Source organism: Athene noctua, chromosome 4 (assembly GCF_965140245.1).
Source record: "Athene noctua chromosome 4, bAthNoc1.hap1.1, whole genome shotgun sequence".
Lineage (NCBI taxonomy): Eukaryota > Metazoa > Chordata > Aves > Strigiformes > Strigidae > Athene > Athene noctua.
In genome coordinates this window covers 43,791,442-43,813,688 of record NC_134040.1, presented here as the reverse complement: position 1 = coordinate 43,813,688, position 22,247 = coordinate 43,791,442, and the positions used below count along the sequence as shown (strand labels likewise).

Below are 22,247 nucleotides of genomic sequence, written 5' to 3'. Positions count from 1 at the left end.
AGTTAACAAATCAGAATATCAGATGCTCATAATTACTGACAATTTGTAAATCTTAGACAGTAAAACACAAAAAGTATTTGTTATAATCAACTGGCTCTTAAATATACAGCACTGCTCTTTGACAGTTAAAAGTTCTACAATTTTTAGTGCTACAGATCTTTAGCAACTCCTTTTACATTTTGAATCATATCTATCTTGCCAAAACCAGGCTCAGACTCAAAATTCTACTACTCTAGTAGCACCTATATTTCACTCTAGTGTTCAGTCTTGGGCTTTGATCTGGGGTCTTGTATTTATTTATTTATTTATTTATTTATGTAAACTGCACCTCCCGTTTCCTATAAAGGTGTAATAAATAGCATCACCTGATCACTGCTTTCTTTAAAAAAAAAAAAAAAATTGAGTAATTACTTTGACATTATTTTCAGTAATTTCCAGATGTCATCATTCACAGTTTTAATTTCTTAAACATTGACCAGTATAGAGAACAAACCTTATTTATCATGTTTACTGTAACTAAATTAGAAGCCTTTCTGTCACATCATTAGATCCTCTTTGGAGATAAAACAATTTTAATCACAACCACTTTGGCTAATTTCTTACAATAATCACAATCATATTTCCTGTCACACGTGATTTCTCCACTAGCGAAGGTGTTATGTCTTTGTAAAATAATGAATCCATCTTCCAGCTATTTAAATATCATCTAAAATTTAAATGATAATTGAGTAAAAAACCTTACTCATTATGATATCAAGCATGCTGCTCAGTCAAGTCAATAGAAAATTTAACATGCAATAACTAAGTGTGAATTTAGAGTCATACCTGTTATAACGGTTAGTTCAAGTGCTACTGATCTCCCCTTCTAAATATAAAATGTGAAGTTTGGAAGAGGAATTTTAGCCATAAACTGTAGCTGGTGGCTACAGTTCCTGTGTTGTCATCGCTATGTTAATGTCTGATAGTGATCAATTACTTTTCTGACTCTCTTATAGGACTCTCGATGTACAACCAAATCGAGTTACTGTTGGTGGCATCAGGTCTGTAGAGCCCATCCTTCAAAGGAGAGGACAGGTGGAAAGCCATGATTTTGTGGGCTGTATAATGGAGTTTGCAGTCAACGGACGTCCCCTGGAGCCAAGCCAGGCTTTGGCAGCTCAAGGAATCTTAGATCAGTATGTCTGCTATATATGGTATCAAATGAACAGCGTTTACAGCAAAGGAAGCTGTCGTGAAAGTCAGACACTATTCCATTCAAACACTATCAGATATTTCTTGTAAAAAAAAGACTGTAGAATTTATTGTAAAGTGTGAAAAATGTATGAAGAAAGTGAATTTGGGTGAAAAGTTCACAAAATATTACAAAGGCTTCAAAAAAGCAACATCATTACATTTCTATTGCCAATTATTATTAACTTGCTTTGCAGGCTGAAATAGAGTAGCCCTGTTATTGGGTTTCTTCATAAATTCCACCTGGGTTTGACTGTACTCATACTGTTTGCTAACCCTGTACTCCCTCTTATTTCTTTTTAATCCACAATGTCTGTTCTATCACTTTGCCTCTCAAGTATCACTGAATTTCCCTCATATTCTCCGAGCGGTCTTTCAGAAATGATGAACTAGCTGATTCTATTGTTTTTTCCATCTCAGTATTTGAAGTCACACTTGTAGCAATAATGTCAGTCTTTCGTCCAAAATTGCTATCTCACCCTTCCTCCTTCAGCCCCCAAGTTTGTGCTGTTCGTTGTGATATGAAGTCTCTGGAGGTCTGTAGCATAAAAAGCACCTAGAAGAGTTTTCTTGCATAACAGATAATAGGAGTTTCACTGTCTCTGTATTCCTTTCTCTTTCGTAAGAGTGTTATAACTTGACGCTGAAAATTGGAATCTGTTTAGAAACATGAGCTGTTTATGGGGAAGAGCCTCTCAATTTTTGCATCCCTGGAGGGAAGAAAGGGAGTATCGTTCAAATGCAAGATGCTTCCCAGCACATTTACTCCGCTTATTTGTGTGCACATTCTTCTGCATCTACTTTTCTGATTTGTTCCTGATTTGTTTCAGGTGTCCCAGACTGGAAGGCGCTTGCATGACCAGCCCCTGCCAACATGGTGGCACCTGTGTTGATCACTGGTCATGGCAGCAGTGTCACTGCAAAGATGGACTGACGGGAAAGCACTGTGAAAAATGTATGGAGGGGGATTTACTGTATTTCTCTTTAATGTACACCCAAGTATGGTTTAACCAAATGCCATTAAAAGTTTATTTTCAGGCACATGGGATAATGAATTTTATAGAATAATGAAAACAAGCAGCATGCTTGCCCCTTAAATAATTTTGAAGGAAAGTGTCCACAATAGACTATTGCCCTTTCATGACTAAAAATAGCAACAAGTTACATACATTTTGTTTTCTAGTTTGTATATCACATTTCAGGTGACTTGCACTCATTTAAAACTACTGCTTCTCAACATTGTATAATCAGTAACTAAAGTAAAGCTATCCTCTAGGAGAGGTTTGTCTGCTATGGAGAGGTAAGAGGCTAAGGGAAAACCCTTCCTTTCACATAAACATTGTGTGCATATGCTTATGGCTCCTCCGAACTGTAGGCCTTTTTATCAAATGACCATCAGATTATATGCAAGAAAATATGGTAAATAAATGAAAGCAAGCCATTTACACTCTGGGGTTATTAACTCATATATGGATAGCTCTGTAAATCAGTACAGAATTGTCTAGGAGAGCAAAGTGATTTATTTTCATATAGTTGTAGTATAATGACTGAGCTTTGTTTTCTTACATGTCCCATTACTGTTTAGCTGATTTATATGCTTTTATTGCGCTGGTTTACAAAAGAATTTAGCCATAATTTTAACAGCATTTGGTAGTCAATGTTCTGCCATTTTTTATTCTTTTTTTAATGTCATAACAAATAGAAAGTCATTATCTCTGCCCTGAAGAGCTTAGAGTTCAATATATCATGAAACCCTGTTTGCAGTAATGGAAACAGTAACATCCCTGGGAAGGAATTACAGTTCTGAGAGCCAAATTTTTTTCCCTACTCCCTCACTTGTTCCCTAGCGAGTTTTAATTTACTATTGACTGATAGCAGCAGTAAATTACTAGCACACTCCCACTCGCAAACACATATTCTGGTTCAAACCAAAGAATAGAGGGGCTGAAACTGCCATTTGCTCCTGCTCTCCCCCCTGCCCTGCTCTAAACTTGATCTGTGCTCTGAAAGAAAATGGTCGTTATTAGACAGATGATCGCTATAGCTGTAACGAGCTGTATACTCAGTACTTGCCCGTCCTCTCCCAGATATTACTGCCGACACTGCCTTATCGCTAGAAGGCAAAGGACGACTTGACTACCACATGAGCCCAAACAAGAAGCGAGAATACGTGATGAGACACAGCACTCAAGGTGCTGGCCCAGGACCCCCGAAAGCAGACCGCTTGGAAGTGAAGTTCAGGACAAGAAGCGAGAACGGCATTTTAGTTCACGTCCAGGAAAGCAGCAACTTCACTACTGTGAAGGTAAGATTATAGCTAATACTGAGTTTGATTTGATTGGACTGCCTCATGCATAGTGATCAAAATCACATTTTTCCATTACTCTTGCTGTTTCCTTTATAAAATATTAGGTCTTTAACTGAGGCTAGGCACTGCTCCAGTATCATTCATCTTCTCAACAATTCCCTTGCTATTTGCCAAGGTATCGGAATATCTTGATGGTTTTGTATCTAATCAGTTTTGTCTAGACTCCAAATAATGACTGTTTTAAGGCAGCAAGAACAGTACTCATTGCCATTTTTGTTGTCATCATTAAGTTACACTCTACAGAACAAACCATTTCATTATTGGCCTTTTATCTTCTGCTTTTTCGGGCCTTGAACCCAGGTCCTCCTTAAGCTTGCCAAAAAGTTTTCATTAAATCCTACTAGCATGGCTCATGCTTATCAAACTAGGAAGTGAGTGATAACTTGAATTCATGAGGTTACCCGTAGACCAATGTCAATATCAACTTATTTTGGGATACGTAGCTGAATTAATGCTTCAAATGCCACACAGTTTTGTTTCTTTCCCAAAGAGTTTATTGCTACAGAAGTTACCTTTCTCAAGAGAAAGCAATGGTTCAGTTCCTGGCTATGACTCAGTCCATTTACTCATAACTCTAAATGAGTACAGCAGTGATGTTGGCAAGCCCCTTTATTGGGTTGGTGTAAGCTCCAAGTTTCCTTGACTGCTGTAAGGCTTTCCAAGTTTTTTCCCTGACTTTTAAAGAAACTCATACAGAAATTCACACTTTCTAAGCTTCAGCCCCATGGATATTCTCCACCTGCCTGATCAGAGGTACAGAGCTTTCCTAACACACCGGCTGTGTTTAAGAAGCAAGTCTGCATTTCTTCCTTGGTGTATGCTTTTACCACATCATTTGATAGGAAGTTTCTGCCTCAGTCATATTAGCAGATAACATCTCATTATTTTGGGTTCCGGAGAGAAAAAAACAAGTACTACCTTTTTCTCTCTAGTAGAATTTGCTAAGTCAGCTCTACAAGCATTATTTTGTTTAAAAAAAAAAAAACAAAAACAACCCAAAACGAGAGTTGCCTTTCCTGGCTGAAAGCACTAGTGGTCTGTTTATGCAAACACTCTTATTATTGTTAATATTGGTGAAGTTATACAAGCAAACAGTGGGTGTCAAGTCCCAGACCCAGCTGTGCAAGGGCAAAGTGTGGAGGTTTGCCTAGTAACAAATGCAGCAGTTTAAGGAAGGAGAGGTAGCATCACGGTACCAATTATTACCAAAAAGTTCCCAGATGATGCTACTTAATAAAACTTTAGTAATTTAACTGTAATTAGTACAGTATGGCTTCTACACCACTGCCCATACCTGGAGTAGGTATCACAATGAGCAGTTCCATCAGCAGTAGCCCAAGATGTTGGTGAAGCCTACCCACACGTAGGTTTCTCTGGCACCTCAGTCTACTCCTGGTGCCAGAGATAAGCTGTAGGGACTTCTGTTTACAACTCTCTTGTCAATCTTCAAAATAGACAATTTTGTAACTTGATTTTTTGTTCTTTTAATAAGCTTGTCATCCAAAGTGTAAGCATTCAGAGAAAACCTGCCATTTGTTTTTTAATATTAAACTGTGCTAGGGAAAATCTACAAGTTCTGTGGCTACTTTCATGCCTCCACATTTTTCCTCTTTTAGTTAACTGGGTTTGCTGTAGCTGGAATTGGAGTTAAATTAGAGAAATTATAATAATTAAGACCCACTGAGACTGCGAGCAGCTGATTTGCTAAATGATAGATGTAGACTCCCTCAAAAAACCCCAGAGAGGTCTTTATAATGTAAAGGGATCCTTAATCCAGGAAGGATACAAAACCTAGCAGATGAAACTAAACAATGGCCAAATTCAGACGGAAAATGTCTGCCCCCCAACCCCACAAAAAGGAAGAGGGTAGGGGATTCCTTATTGTTAAAGCTCTTTGTCACAGCTTATTTTCCTAGAAATAATATACATTGCAACAAATTCAATTAGAAGTAATGGGACAAATACAGCAGGTTAAAGGTGACATTGCCTGCCCTGTTTTATCTGATAATCTCATCTGAAATCAGATTTAATTAGCATAACTGTAGCTCTAAAATCTATGACTTGTATGGGTAGAGAATGTGGATTACATGTTACCTATATGCGCTAATGTATGCACATGTGAGGGTGGTGAGACACTGGCACAGGTTTCCCAGAGCAGCTGTGGCTGCCCCCTCCCTGGCAGTGCTCCAGGCCGGGTTGGACGGGGCTTGGAGCAACCTGGGCTGGGGGAAGGTGTCCCTGCCCGTGGCAGGGGGGTTGGGACTAGATGGTCTTTAAGGTCCCTTCCAACCCAAACCATTCTAGGATTCTATGCACACATCAAGTTGCAGAAATAAATCAGACCATAACTCTTTTAAGTGATATCTCATCCAGTGGGCTATAAATCTGTAAAGTCTAGTGCTCAAATTTAAAACAAATAAGAAGCAAATTGTTCAGTAAAGAGACTCAGAATGTTAGTAAAGTTGAATCATCCTTGTAGGAATATGTTTGCTTTAGTGGTTCGTTCTTTTCATTATATTCTACTTGTCAGTTGCTCTGCCATTTAAATAAAATCCAGAAATGGGTGTTACTCAATATTGTCAGCATCAGCATTTGTTTCAGATTTAGAAATATGTTGTGCTTCAAGAAACTGAGAAGGATATTTCTTACTTTTTCCTGGTTGAAGAAGTCAGGGACCGGTCTTGTCTCTGGAAATTTTGTTAATGCTGCTAGTGTATTATTTATGAGTCTGTTAGCATTAGTTGCATGTAATTTTAAAGAAACAGAAATAGAGCTAAAGAGTCATGAATCTATGGAAAATATCAGTTGCTTACAGGTAAATAATTCTACAATTCTTCTCTAATGTGGAATTAAAAGTTACAATTGTGAGTTTAGTCTTCCCATAAGCTTAGAGGTCTGATATTGTCTGATATTTCTTTTCATTTACATAAAGACCAAAATACAAGGCAGTATTTTCATGGAGCATAAAAGACAAAATAAGACTAACAAACCAATTACAGTTTACAAGCATAAATATATGTATATATTCCACCCAGCTGATCTTTTTCTAAATACTTTTGATTGTGGCAAATGGTGTTTAATATGCTATAATACTCTGTGTGACTGCATTTCCAAATGTGGGGTATTTTTGGGCCTATGTGATAGTTCAGCTGTATGCCACCTGTGCTTGCCAGTAACAAAAGCATCCTATGTCTGAGGGACAGCTTTATCAGAGTCCCTCAAACAATAAATTTTCAAATAGCCCAAATTACTGCATTTATAAATGAAGTGCATGCACATATTAACCATTGTATTTCTTGATCCAAATGGAATACGTGCTAGATACATTTAGTTCAGGCTGCTGCCAAGACATGAGCATGGTCTTACAGCCATATTAAAGCTGATCTCTGTGAACAAAGTCCTCAGCTTGCATCACTAAAGAAGTAAATCCAGAGCATTTAACAGTTTCTGGAAACGAGAGCAACATTCTTTCAGCCGGTGTGTCACCTCACAGTTCTTCCCAGGTGAACGTTATTTTTCCTGGAACAAAGCATGCGAGGCTTAGAGAGCTTTCAACAAACCTGGGACTTCGACCTTTCCTGGACTATGCATGTGCACGTTCTGCATGCACGCTCGTGTTACACATCATGGACCAACCAAGCTGTGGAGAGGAACACGGGAGGGAAATTAGTCATCTTATTCCACATGTATGACCAAACGTGCAGAGTATGGAAGGAAACTTGCAACAAGGTGCAGAGCCACCCTATATGAGCAGTACACAAGTCTGTATACCCTTACAAAGTCAGCTGACATACTAAACTTCTATGCAGTATTTGAGAAGCTGGCATGTTTGGATGTTGGGGGTTTTTTAAAACTCTTCTATCTTAAATGCAGAATTTGCACTGATCTCATTCTGGGATCATTTAATATTGAGCTATTATAATAAGAGGTTCGAAATCCTGCATCTCATGATTCAGTAAAATTGCAAGGCGTCATTCCTAGAGGAAAAGCCAAAAAATTTTTCACGGAATTTAATAGAACCTTTTTTTCCTAATAGCTCACAAGTTTAAAAGCAGTTTGCTCAAGTATGCACCACTTGAAAATTCATGCAAAATAATACACTTTGCAACTCTTCAGAAAGCTTTCTAAAATACAGCTATTTTGTTGTCTCTGCAAAATGGAAAATTAGCATAAAAAATGGGTATGAAATGGGAATCTTGATCAAATCCTGCTATGCCATATGTATTTCTACTGTGTCATAATGAAAACGAGATGCAAGTTTTGGGGTCAAGGACAACATCTGTTTACTCTGAAAAGCATTTTCCACACTTGCATTGAAGAAGGAGGAAGAATTATTCTTTTTTTTGGTTAAAATGTTTTGTCATGTGCATGCCCTGTTGCTGGCCTCTCAATAAGTTTTTCTCTTATGAGATTAGCCAGGGAATGCGTGGATGGCAGCTCTCAGTTTTCTTCAGATTCAATCAAGTATTTAATTACAGCCAAGTTTTTTGTGCTAAATAATTAATGCATTTTTAGTACAAAACAATTATTTGGGAAAAAATAACCCAGGCTTCCTATTGGTACTGAAGCCACGTGTTACTGTAGCTGTACTGAATAGGCATCCCATTAGTTATGTGTGTGTAGGAGTGGTTATGTGTATATCATTTTAAAATTATGCATTTTATATTCTTCTGATCAGATAAAAGGTGGGAAAGTGCATTACATATCTGATGCTGGAATTGCTGGGAAAGTGGAAAGAAATATCCCAGAAGTATACACTGCGGATGGTCAGTGGCATTCGGTGCTCATTGAGAAGAACGGGTCTGCTACTATCCTGTCGGTCGACAAGAGTCATAGCCGAGACATTCTCCATGCCACACAAGACTTTGGTGGACTAAATGTTCTTACAATTTCTTTGGGAGGAATCCCATCAAGCCAACCTTTCAAGAGCACAGTTGCAGGTGAGTTTTCTTAATTTTTTTAAGTAGTGCACATAAGCACAATTGTTTGGACAAAGGGTCTCTGTTTGCTTAAAGGTTGCAGAAGGTACTGTAATTCTTTATCAGTAATTAGTATACTTCCATCCTTTGCCAGAAAAACTGCAATTTGAATGAGTAAGGATTGCAGACTTTGTTCCTTCAATGCACATTGCAGCCCTGCTGTTTTCAAAAGCAGGCACTCCATCTGCAGGGCTTTTTGGAGGTGGGGGGCGGGTTTGCTTGCTTGTCTGTAAAGTAGTGGTTATAATTTTTGTTATGCTAACAGAGAATAAAGGATCTATTCTTTACCTGGGTCAGAATCTGGAAAACCAAGGCAAATCTTTTACTTGGGAAAAAATGCTAAATGAGAACTTTGTAGGGGGTTGGTAAGCACTGCAGGATTTAGCCTGTTATTAATATGATTAAAATATTTTCTGAAACTCCAACTTCCTTCTGCTTTATCCTGCTGTCAGATGAAGAATAGGATTTATTTCTGAGCAACAGAAACCAAGGACAATAAGGAACCACCCTCTGACCAACATCTAGCTGTTAAGAAGTAAATCAGTCTCCCTCAAAGAGTTGAAGCGACTGTCTTAGACCCTGGCAAAAGAAGCAGATAACATGTATTTAATGTCATTCCCCTAGTGATAAGTAAAGATGGAAGTGATTTTTAGCTACAAACTGTGAGATACTCCAGACAATGAAGGCATAGGTTTCACAGAGTTTTTATATTGAAAAATCTTCCTGACTTCCAAGAATTGTGACCAGAAAAAGTATCTTCGAGTGGAGCAAATTCACACTTAACATTTGTGTATTGTGAATTTGTATGAAATGTGGTACAAAATCATATGGATGCTGTGCTAACCTTTACCCTTTTTACATATATGTTTTATGAGCAGCATATGCATGGAAAAGTCAGAGGCTTTTAGGAAAGCTGGAACAAAGAATATTGAGGACGCTAACTTCTCACCACTGCCTGATGCTGTGTCAGTCAAATTAGGAATGTCTGGCTTCCATTAGGAATACACAATCCAAAGTCTCTTATTCATATGACTTGATTTTATTTTATTTTAATATTGGATTACATTGTGTACAACATACCAAGGATTTACAAAGGGGAGGTATAAAACTCTGCGTGAACTCAGAGTCAAAAATATCTGCAGTGCTGTTAAAGGCAGACAAATGCGGGTGACGGTTTCAGGGCTGTGAAGCTGGTATATCCAGTAACATTTTCAAACCTGGGTAAACCTGACAAAATCCCAATTGCTGTTTATCTCATCACTGCTGCAGGGGACCACCAAGCATGCGGCAAGGTAATTATCCATTTTGCTTGGGCTCCAGCCTGAACCTAAATCCTCAATTTCCTCTTGATTTGGTAATGTAAAAACAGCAGAAAATGAAAATAGAAGTGCTGAAAGAAAACACATCTCTGTCAGAATGGAAATAATACAGAAATAGCATGCTTGCAAAATTTAGAAGGTTCTTTCATGTACTTTTACACCACAACTTGCATCACTCAGTGAAGGGTATTTGATGTTCGTACGCACTCGTATTTCATTTCTGACATCAGAGGGTGTTCAAATTTTAAAACAACATACTTTGAAGATTATAAATCTGTAATATCACCTCATACAACTTGAGTATGTTTGCTATTTCATGACAGAGTAAATATTCATAACATTTATCTCTGTGCTACCTGTTTTTACAGAGATTTCCACAATTATTCACAAAGTTACCATTCATAGTGGCTGTTCTTCCATTCCAGAAATATGTTTGCAGAACTGAACCTTTCTCTGACACTACTAATACATGGAAAATTTGCTCCTGTTTATTGTTTCACCCAAGTGTGACACTTCAGAACTGAGTAGTGGCACTTTCCTTCTCCTTACTGAGTATTTTTATTGATAATAGCCAATAAATTTAGTCTAGAATAATATCCTCCTGTAATTCTGGCACCATGCACAGCATCCCAAGGAGAACCCATCAGAAGATAAGGAGAAACGAACACATTTACTATATCAACTGTGTATGTGGACACTGAGAACATAACTTAGAAACACTACTCTGCGTACCATTTTGTCACAGCTCCAAGCAGAGGTCAGCATAAGGTTGCACTATCCTAAGACACTTGCAGAAAGGATTAAGTCTGGGGAGCACAGAGAATTATTGGGCTGGCAAAAGGCTGGATTTTCCTGTCACCTCACACACAACCACTGCACAAAGGCCGAAGATAATCCCATCTCCCTGGGCTCTCTCAGCACTGAAACTCAGCATCACCACTGACACGGTAGCCCTACAACCAAGCTATGAGAAGTGTGGGAAAAGGCTGCTCGAGATTCAGAGGCATGAAAGTATTGCCATGATTTTAGAAGACAGTAAGACAGGAGGCTTAGCTGAAGCATGATAGACAACTTCAGCTCAGAACAGGGGAAACTGGAAAGCACACAAGCAAAAGGGAATGGAAGTTAATATTTTCTGCTAGCACAGCCAAGCCAGCTATGCAGAGGTTTCTCTCTGTGGATGATAAGATGTTTTGGAAATATGGGAAAATTAAGAAACAAAAACATTTAAGTATATTGAATGAAGTCGTTAGAAGGAATATTTGTTCAAATCCATTTTAAAGACATCAAATACTACTAGAATAGATGTTTCCCTATGGTAACCCTTGGAATTCTTGGCTTATTTCTTGACGATGGAGCCTTTCATTCATCTTCAGTGAAATGGGTCTATAAATTGAAAATTGAGTCAATTTAACAATATATTTTTAAAAATTAGAATGTTTCTGCAAAATCCAACCATTTGCTCATTGCTTTGTATTTTGGTGAAATAATTTTGCTTCAGGGGGAAACTACATTATAATAAAGACCTGAGAATGTATCCTTCAGACTTTTTTAGACGAGTCTGTCTGGAAGATAAACACACTACAATCACAGAAGTATCCATTTGCATTGCAAACCTTGGATCTAATCTGTTCAGTGAGTGGCAGAATTGAGTCTATGTGTGAGCAACCTGTTTTTACCCAAAATGAGGTTTTTTGTTTAATTTTATATTATATTTCTTCCTCTATTTGAACTTTATTCCCAGTATCTAAGCTTGAGATAGATTCTTCCTAATCAGACAGTTCCTTCTCCTGCACAGCCTATAGAATTCTTTAAAGCCAGATCAACATTACAAATTCTATTTAGGCTTCTGCTTACAATTGCCTGATTTTTTCAGATTTAATGAAAGCAATGGGAGTGCAAAATGTCTTACAGGCCTTCTAGAAAACATGATGTGTTTAATTTCAGCATCTTAATTGCAGGTTTTGGTACATTTTATTTACTCACCTATGAATATTTTCATTGCTTTCAAATTTCAGCATTGAAGTTAAAAGCTGGTGTGTTTCTGAATTCTTACTTGGCAGACTTAAAAGAACCAAGATATCTTGGTATCATTTATATAAGTACCATGCATATATCTTCAGAGAAATTACTTAATTACTTTCTTATCTTTAATCTCCATTTCTCTGCACAGCTTAGATGTGAAAATCATCAGTTTTAAAAGGTGCATGTATAGAAGATATGTCAGAAACTCCAGGCATGACCAGCCTTACTTAATATTGTTCTGCTTAAAAGTAGATTTCATTTCCTATCTAATATAAACCCCCCCAAATTATCAAAAGTTTATGAACAAAATAGTCATTGCAATGTAAAAGGAAATGTTTAACAGAAGCACCTGAGCCTAAATGATTCAATGCAGATTGTCAGATACTGAAACAGCTGTGAATGGGCCATCCTTCTAGTGAAATAAGTGAAGTTACTCAGATATGGTATCGTTATGTAGTTAATATTACAGATATTTTTACATTAATCATAGCACAAGGTAAAAATGTGGGGAAGCAACCATAAGCTCAGTACACGTAAGATTCAGTAATGAAAATATGGAGGCTTCACGTGCATAACTAACAGTGTGATTGACCTCGCAGACTGCTTAAAACCACATCACAAACTAAGGGCATCTCCTCCATCGTAGAATTGGGTTTTCCATTTTGTTGCTTCTGTGTTTGTTTCCCCTTTCATTTCAGGGGGCAAGAGGCATATCACAAATCTTGTCATTTGCTGCTCCAAAAGTTTTCCCCTTTAGCCTGACATTGATGCTCAGAGTGTCTTTAGCCTCACTTGACAGTGCATACTCAGCCTTCGGGTCCTGACGTGACTGTTGCTTTTCTTCCTAGGCTTCGATGGCTGCATTTCCTACATCAAGTATGGGGGGGAGAGCCTTCCCTTCGCTGGCAAGCACAGCCTTGCCACTCTCTTCAAAACGGACCCCTCGGTGAAGATCGGCTGCCGTGGCCCCAACGTCTGCGCCAGCAGTCCCTGCTGGGGTGAGCTGATGTGCATCAACCAGTGGTATGCCTACCAGTGCGTCCCACCAGGCGCCTGTGCCTCCAGTCCCTGCCAAAACGGGGGCAGCTGCGAGCCTGGGGTGCACAACGGCTTCACCTGCAGCTGCCCCGAGGCATACGCGGGACGGACATGCGAGGCGGTGGTGGCCTGCCTGGGGGTCTCGTGCGCCCCAGGCCACGACTGTAGAGCAGGGATCAATGGTGGCCACATCTGCCTCCCATCCCCGCACCCCGCCGAGCTGTCTCTGCCCCTCTGGGCTGTGCCAGCTATCGTGGGCAGCTGTGCGACAGTCCTGGCGCTGCTGGTCCTCAGCCTCATCCTCTGCAACCAGTGTCGAGGAAAGAAGTCGAAAGCCCCAAAAGAGGAGAAGAAAACAAAAGAGAAAAAGAAAAAAGGGAGCGAGAACGTGGCGTTTGATGACCCTGACAACATCCCACCCTATGGTGATGACATGACTGTCAGGAAGCAGCCTGAAGGGAACCCAAAACCCGATATCATCGAAAGAGAAAATCCATATCTCATCTATGACGAAACTGACATCCCACATACCACAGAGACAATCCCCAGCGCCCCGCTGGCTTCTCCTGAGCCCGAGATCGAGCACTACGACATTGACAATGCCAGCAGCATTGCCCCCTCAGACGCCGACATCGTCCAGCACTACAAGCAGTTTCGGAGCCACACACCCAAGTTCTCCATCCAGAGGCACAGCCCTCTGGGCTTTGCACGTCAGTCCCCCATGCCCCTGGGAGCCAGCAGCTTGACCTACCAGCCTGCCTACGGGCAGGGCTTGAGGACAACCTCTTTAAGCCATTCGGCATGTCCTACTCCCAACCCCCTGTCTCGGCACAGCCCCGCACCCTTCTCCAAATCATCAACTTTCTACAGGCACAGCCCGGCAAGGGAGCTGCACCTCGCCATAAGGGAAGGGAGCCCGCTGGAGATGCACAATGATGTCTGCCAGCCTGGCATTTTTAACTACGCCACTCGGCTGGGGAGGAGAAGCAAGAGTCCACAGACCATGGCGAGCCATGGTTCCCGACCGGGAAGTCGCCTGAAGCAGCCCATCGGGCAGATCCCTCTGGAGACTGCTCCTCCTGTGGGGCTGTCCATCGAAGAGGTGGAGAGACTGAACACCCCTCGCCCCAGAAACCCCAGCATCTGCAGTGCAGACCACGGCCGGTCCTCTTCTGAGGAGGACTGCAGAAGGCCTCTGTCCCGGACAAGGAACCCAGCCGATGGTATTCCTGCGCCCGAGTCCTCCTCCGACAGTGACTCCCATGAGTCCTTCACCTGCTCGGAGATGGAGTATGACAGGGATAAGCCCATAGCGTACACCTCCAGGATGCCCAAGTTATCCCAGGTCAATGAGTCGGACGCAGATGATGAGGACAACTATGGCACCAGGCTGAAGCCCCGGCGGTACCCTGGCCGCCGAGGTGAGGGGGGGCCAGTGGGGGCACAGGCGACCACCACAAGCGCCGGGGAGAGCTCCCTTCCCGTGAAGCTGGGGCAGCAAGCGGGAAGCTTCAACTGGGACAACCTCTTGAACTGGGGCCCAGGCTTTGGGCATTATGTGGAAGTTTTTAAAGATTTGGCATCACTTCCTGAAAAAGCAGCAGCAGCAGCAGCAGCAGCAGCAGCAGTGAGTGAAGACAGCAAAGGTGGTACAACAAAACCTGTTTCCAAGGATGGGGAAGCAGAACAGTATGTATAGGCTTTATCTTCTGGTATTGCCACTGCAAAGCCACGGGGACCGGTCAAGCCATTATATGGTTGTAGAAAAGCAAAGGTCAGCATTTGAACCCCAGGCCAGTTTGGATGGAGGAGACTTTAAAAATAATAACCATTATGCTGCTGAAAGAGACTTAAAACATTTTTAATTTAATTATGCTTGGATGAATTTATTTCTCCTGCATGCATTGTATTTGAAAACAAGATATTCGGCGTGCAGCCTTTGAAAAGGGTTTCCTATTTACCATTGTTTGGTTTGTGATTCTTAAATTAATAATGCTTTGTTCTGAAAATGATCTAATTTTTTTTTTTAATTGTGAAGGATGTGCATATTGTCTCCAGCTACTAACATGTTTTATGATGCAAGAGTATTGAGGGTTTAATTTTCCTTAAGAAGTGCATGGAAGAAGGATGGTGAATGAAGGAATTACAGTAGTAAGGTGTCTCAGAAAACGTAGTTACCGTGTCCTGCAATTGCTCACATGTAACTTTATGGATTAAATCTGCTTGAATAATTGCTGGCAACAGTGCTGTAAGTCTTATTCCATACAAGAGGTGCTAGAAGCAGCTCAAGCCAGTCAGCACTTTAGGAGGTTTTTTTTTTATTTTCAACTTATTTGTTTGGGGGGGGGGGGGGTCCCTTTTTTTTTTTTTTTTTTTAAATGTCTTGTTCTGTTTTTTGACAAAGTTGTGTGAGAGCTTCTGAATCTCTAGGAAATATTTGGGGATGCTTAATCCTGGTCCCTGCCTGACCCCTTCAGTGCTTTGAGTGGGAGGGGAGCAATTGGCATTTGTCAGCCCAGCCCAGCCAAGTAGCCTGTCACCTGGCAGTGCCACAATCAAGGGGAGTGAGGGAAAAACCCCTCAGTTTCCACATCTCTTGGCCTCTCATCTCGGCTGTGCTGCTGCTGCAGTCTGTGCTTCTCCCTAGATTTAATTTTCCCATCTGTACTACAGGAAAGGTAGGAAAAACACTTACCTACCTCACAGGGGTGTTGTGAGGACTAATTAGTTAACTCGTCTGAAGTGCTTAGACATTATAAAGCACTATAATAAGTATTATCATTATTATTATTAAAGCACTGCCTAGCCTTTGTGACCTTGGAGTGGCATTTTCTGCATTATATGATTTTCTATGATGGAAACTTTGAAGAATTATTTATTGTATAGAAAATTACTGCACTCTAGCATTTTTGAGCGGATATGAGGGGAAACTACTTGTAGATTCATTAATGTAGCTTACTGTTTGTCCAAAATTCCCTAAAGTTTTAGGTAAAGTAGAACCTCACAAATTCCTTACATCTTCATGCAGATCTGATGAACCTATTGTACTGTGTAAAAACTTCAATTTTTTTTTTTTTTTTTACCTAAGCTGTGTTTTTATATCAATATTTTCCTATGCTGAATAGTTTTCTTACTTTCAGGGAAGGTAAGAAAAATACTTTTTTTACATTTGTTACTTATGTAACATCCATATTTTTCACATTTTGATAAAATTGTAACATACTGTATGCTTTCTACCTGTAAATGCCAATAATAGAATTAAAATATTTATTTAAAATCTTTAGTGTGTGTTATTGGAAACCTTTTGTCTTTTCTCTCTCTCTAATTTCCACTCCTTGGTCTTTACTTGTCCTAGCTTTTTATTCAGAAAATGGGCTTTAAGAAGCAAGGTAATGATGTAAAATTACACATTTGGAGTTCATTCACAGTGAAGGCAGCACTACTATCACTGTGGAAATTAATCTCTCTGCAGAGGGGCAGCACAAGCCCAGTACATGTCTTGAATTCCCACTGAGCCCAGTGTGGTTGTCCCTTACAAAGGGATGAATTTCACCAAGGGTGCAAGAAGCATTCAGCATATGCCCCGGGTATTTTATGAGTGACCGTGATATGATCACTGAACAGCAGGCTTCACCTATCTCAGGAAGATGGAGAAGAGATGACATTGTGACATTGTTGAGCCTAATATAATGTCCAAAATTACCAAGCCTACTGTCAGATTTCGAGTAACACAATAAAACCCTATTTTAGTCCATAGGGCTTTATTAGTAGCAACTGGTATTACATTTGTTAACCAAGACTTCTACCTCTGCTCAAAGCTGAACCTTTCCATTACATAGATAGTCAGGAGTGTGAGAACAAGAACTTTCTTTAATAAAGCATCAGTTGAACAATAAATAACTGCATTCTTGTATATTTATAAAAGAGTAAGTCAAACTGAGACAGCTTGTTGGAGAATGCAAAGAGTGAAAAAGTTAAGACTGCAGGCAAGAGGTGAGTTCTGAGGTTAAACTTTGAATTAGTGGTATTTTGTTTAAAGAACTTAGAAAAATAATAACTATTTGGATTTTTTTTTTTCTGTTACTCGTTTGTTTTAGAGTTATTTTGGTCAGCTTTTCTAGAAACCAGCAATGAGGAACTGACTCTTTTTGTCGAAAAATGCTGCCAACTTCATCTTGCCCCACAATAGTGAAAAGATAATGGGCCAAAGTAGCCCACATTTGTATCTAAGTAGTTTCATCTGAAATAACAAAGAGATCCACAAATGATTTTGGAGTTTGAGAAGCTGCTGTAATTAAACATCTGTTAAAAAGCTGTATGTTTAGTTTAAATATTATCCCTTAATACAAACTGTACCACATCCAAGCAGTGATTTTAGTAACACATGAAAACTTTAACAAATGAAATCTTTTAAATGTAACACCAAACATATTGAGAATTGTATATGCCAGTTAAGCATTCTGAGATTATCAAAAAGTTTTGTGAAAGGAAAATAATATGCAATGTGGACTTACACAAAATTTATGTCATAACTTTAATGCAGTTTACACTTTAGTTATAGTGCATTTCTCTAAATTTTGACAGTTTCTATGATAGACAAAAGCATATTTTACTGATTTCCTTGTTTCCCTGTTTCTGAAAAACACAGAGATGTTTTTGACACTTAAACATAATGATCCATTTCTGCTTTCTTTTTTAATTCTTTCATGATGAGGATCAGAAAAGTCCAAGTGAATCATGTGAAATAATCATCCAAAATTAATATTAGAATCGTGAGGAGTGAGCTGCATAATTCCCCTGGTTCATCATGGAAACTTCACGGTCCTGTTTCAAGATCTGGGACATGTTATAAGTCACAAATATGTGGAAAGGAAAACAGTTTGCACTGCTCACTTCAGTGCACAGGAGCCTCCAAACACAGCTCATGTCAGCAATTTGACTTTGTGACCTATCTTTCTGCTAGAGGCTTGCAGAGAGACACTAGTGCTTCTTCCCTGGGGGACAGGGGAGGGAACTATGCTACCCTCCACCTTCTTCTAAAGGGCTACTGCTGAACTGTCATTCCTATCTCAGGTGGGGTTGTTTTCTTCTTATGACTAATCAGATGAAAATGGACAGGGATATGGCAGATTTACCCAGCATTCTCTCGTATACCTATGATATGGAAAATATACAAGTTTTGAAATACTGTCATTTCTGTTAGGGGGATAAATTATTAAAAGAAGTGAAATCTAGATTTTTTTAAGACCTTCCACTATTTTACACTAAAGTTATATTTTTTAAAACCTACAAAATTAATAGAAAGACACACTACATTAAAATGTAACATAAAGTCCCACATTCTAGTGAAAACATCCCAATCAACAAGCAGACTATGAGTCTATGCTGCAGACCACAACCTGTGTCGGTTAGCAGTGCTAAATCCAGCTGGAACCAGTTTACTCCAGTCTGGAAATGAGATAGCTTGGGGTGGGAAGGGGGTGCGGGATCTTACTGATGCCTTCAAAAACAGAAGATGGAGCCAGACACTCCTCAGAGGTTCACAGCAAAAGGATTACAGCCACCAGTGGCCATAAGGTAAATTCCCATTGAATAGGAGGGAAACTATTCTGGCAATGGGAGCCGTTAGGTGCTGGAAGAGATTGCCCAGCAGTCTTGTGGCATCCATGTCCCTGGAAATACTCAAAACTTGCTTGGGCAATGTACCCTTGAACCCCATATAACTTCACAGATGGCCTTTGAGTGGGGCAGTGGACCACATGACCTCCAGCGGTCTCTCCCAGCCTGAATGATGTGATTCCAGGTATGTCCAGCACCCTCCATTTCTCCTACTTGTTGTTACAGAACGAAATGGTAAGACGTGCAGGCCTAGGGCACCGTTCAGAGTCACAAATGAGGAGTGCAAAGAGCACCTTAAGCCAGTATCAGCAAATTAATGTAGCTTTTCTACAGCAATTTACTCTAGTTAATTTATTTCTTCTGTGTAATGTTGATTGCATTTAATTTCTGCTAGCCAGCTCCTATAGGAGGTAATCTGAAGTTCCTGTGAGATGATGCATTGTGTGCTTTTACTGACCACCTCCTGTGCCACTTTGAGAGTACTTTTTTTTAAATTGTATTGTAGGTTGTGTTTCTGATGCATAAAATTCCAATGATAATATAATCCTTCAGTGTACGTATTTAATTTTTAAAAGTTGCCATGTAAAGGGCACTTTCTTAACTGAAATCTGTGAGAGTCCTAATTAACATGTTCTGTCATGGATCTTCTTTTGACATTTGGGAAGGAGAGCAAGGAGAAAAGGATGATTAAGAAAAAAGGTTGCTATTTTTTGAAGTAGGACTGAGGAAAGAAAAAAGTTTAAAGGTTGATCTCTCTGCTTTCTCATGCTAGTATTTTACTGTTCAACCTTTTTCATGCCCATCTATATATTTATTCAACAATCTCCTGCTCTATGAAGTCAGTGCTTTTTTCATCCCAATGTGCTCAGTTTGGTTTTCTGTAAATAGTGCTTAATGACTGACAGCATACGTTCAACTTGTTAGCGAGCATCACAGCCTCTCTTATTTTGAAAATTTCGGTATTTGCACTCAGTCAGTCTTTCCCATATTTTGTATGAACCTCACATTTCATTCAGTCAAGACTTACAAGAGTTTTTTCCAGGAAACAAATCCAGTTTGCTTCTTAGTCGTTTTTACAGCCTTTTCTTTTTTCCACTGACTTCCAGGTTTCATCATCCCTCTCTACTGAGATGATCAGCAACAGATAGAGTGTTTCTAAGTTGGATTTTGTGGTCAAAAGTACCTTTATCTCTGGCCTTCACAAAGTAAATTCTCAACAGGATTGCTCTTCCATTTTATGGCCACATGTATTTCATTTAGGAGCGTGTACAAAAAATAAATTAAAAATTGCGTTGTAATAGTAGCAGGCGAATTTCTCAACAACTTCTAAACATAAGGGGAAGAGTCTACAAAAGCAGTGCCAGAAAGTTTGGCAACCTGCTAAAACAAAACCGCAGGGCATTTCAGTTGATTGCATTCTCCTTTGGGAAGAAAACACCGCCAAGCATGTCTACTGCTAATGATGAAAACTGCTTGAGGTCTAACCAGATAATGATGAGACGCCCTCAGTAGAGACTGCGTCGAAGCCATCTTCTGTGCGGTACCTGTCAGACCTGGCCACCTTGCAGGCCTCAGCTGGGATCTGCTTCTGACAGCACCCAAGGCCCAAAGCTCTTACAGCGTGCTTTGAGTTTTTCAAGAGCCTAAGCTGAGAGTAAGTTCAAAAGTATTCAAAAGTAATACTATCTTTTGTCTCAGCCCAAAGTGAAGGGCTTGTTTCCCGGGGCTGCTCTGAAGTAATTCTAGATGGATGACCAAAATCTGTTCCTCTAATTTGCCATTTACTGGTGGGGAAGGAAAAGGCTCTCAAGTCTGTGATTCCAAGGAAATATTTTGTTTTGGGGGATGGATGCAATTTTCAGAAGTTCCCACCAACTTGGCTCGAGATTCTCAAGCTCTTTTTCAGCTGACAACTCGTGAAAGGCTGGTTATGGGAAGACCCTGCACAGTACCTTACACCAGTCAAACAATGGCATGCTCTGCCTGTTCTTTGTGGTTGTTATGGATCATACTGTGGCTGCTTGCAGCTCTACATCATCCCGTATTTTGCACAATCTTCCTACTTCTCTGCTTTCAGCACAGGACAAAACAAGGATCCAGCAAGGTGTTGCTTTCCCCCCTCCCTTACAACTAGCAATAGATGGAGAATATGTAGAAATGGCTCCTCCTACCCACCAGTAAACAGGAATGCTAAAGTAAATGCATTTAACTTTGATTTAAATCTTTTGAGAGGGAGCCTTTTCAGGGAGTCATCAGTGTCAGCTAGAAGAAAATGAAGATGAAAGCCCCATCTCTGAAAATTTGTTTCAGTTGGCACAAATCAACAGCATACTGATTAAAAACCAAAATCATTACAGTTTCTCTAGACTTCTTCCTGAGTCCCAATAATGATGTGTGATATTTCAGATAACTTACATCATGTCTCAAGAGAAGAAAGTGAGATAGCTTGGGGTGGAAATCATAAAGCACTAGCCACTGAAGATCAGAAACTTCAGTGGGAAAAGATGTGCAGACTGAAAGGTCAGGAGTAAAAGAAAAGATTGAGGGAGCAGCAGCAGAACACAGAAAGCTGTGATGGAATGAAAATTTTATATATTTTTCCAAAGGGCCTCCACCCTCATCAAAAACCCTCATTGCCACAACCAGCATATGCAAGGAAACAGTTCAGGTGTGTGTGATCATGATCAGCAACTATTGTGTAGCCCCCCCCCCCCCCCAAAAAAAAAATAAAAGTCAACAGAAACTCTGTTCACAAAGGAGGACAGGTTTATGCACACGTTAAATTGATGCATACACATAGCAACATATGCATGTGGACATTCATGAACATGCTTCAATTGTCAATTGATACCTTGCAAATTCCTTGGCAAGACTTCATGATTAGAAAACAGATTAGCAACCTCTCTCCCCCAGTAACAAAAACCCAAGCCACTGTTCTGTATGATTCTGTACATTCTCTTAAAATACTGTAACTCTTTGTGCAGCCTGTCAGACAAGGAGTAGGGAAAATAAACAGGTCCCTGTCTTCCCGTTTGTTGGTTATTTCCCCTGTGTCTCTTAAAAGCCAGAGTCTGATTTAGTAATTAGTGTCTGCTCTTGCATATCTTGTGCAATTAGCTAAACTAGCAAATTAGGGAATAAGAAATAAACGTTAATATAAAAGCCAAACATTAATATAAAAGAACATATACCAGATGAGAAATGGGTATTGTTGAGTCATTCAAAAAGCATACTTTTGTGTAATGGTCTAGAATACTTTCAAATATGCATTGTAATTTCCTTTAAAATACAACTCCTTCTTAATAATGTAAGTCTTTATTAAAACAGTTTGTTAAACCTTGGCAAAGACACTGACAGCATCATTTTATAAGAATTCCTTGCAGTTTATAGAAAGCTAAGTGAGAACTGGAATGGTTTGTCTCTTAAAACAATTGCTAGTAAGCATTAAAAAGCAAAAGGAACAATTTTTAACAACTTTTTTACACCTTTAGAATTCATTGCAGTGATCAAACCAGACTGGACTTTGTAGAGCTGCATAACACCATGTGGCAGAGAATACCATTTTTGTAATGATGTGAAAAATAAGGTCACTGACACCTGCCTGCTTTGTAGAAGGGGGTTACAGTTGACAAGACACGTTGTTAGAAGAAGGCTACCACACTGTAGCGC

General features: G+C 39.8%; 1 protein-coding gene across 1 annotated transcript in view; it reads left to right on the top strand.

Annotated features, from left to right (window-relative positions):
* Positions 1–15,259, top strand: part of FAT4 (FAT atypical cadherin 4) — a 146,317-nt gene extending 131,058 nt beyond the window's left edge. The window contains exons 12-16 of the mRNA XM_074904367.1: positions 996–1,175; positions 2,061–2,185; positions 3,318–3,535; positions 8,277–8,538; positions 12,770–15,259. Of these exons, the coding sequence (XP_074760468.1) occupies positions 996–1,175; positions 2,061–2,185; positions 3,318–3,535; positions 8,277–8,538; positions 12,770–14,658 (2,674 nt within the window). The 3' untranslated portion in view covers positions 14,659–15,259. The remainder of the gene's footprint in view (positions 1–995; positions 1,176–2,060; positions 2,186–3,317; positions 3,536–8,276; positions 8,539–12,769) is intronic.
* Positions 15,260–22,247: the final 6,988 nt, after the last annotated feature.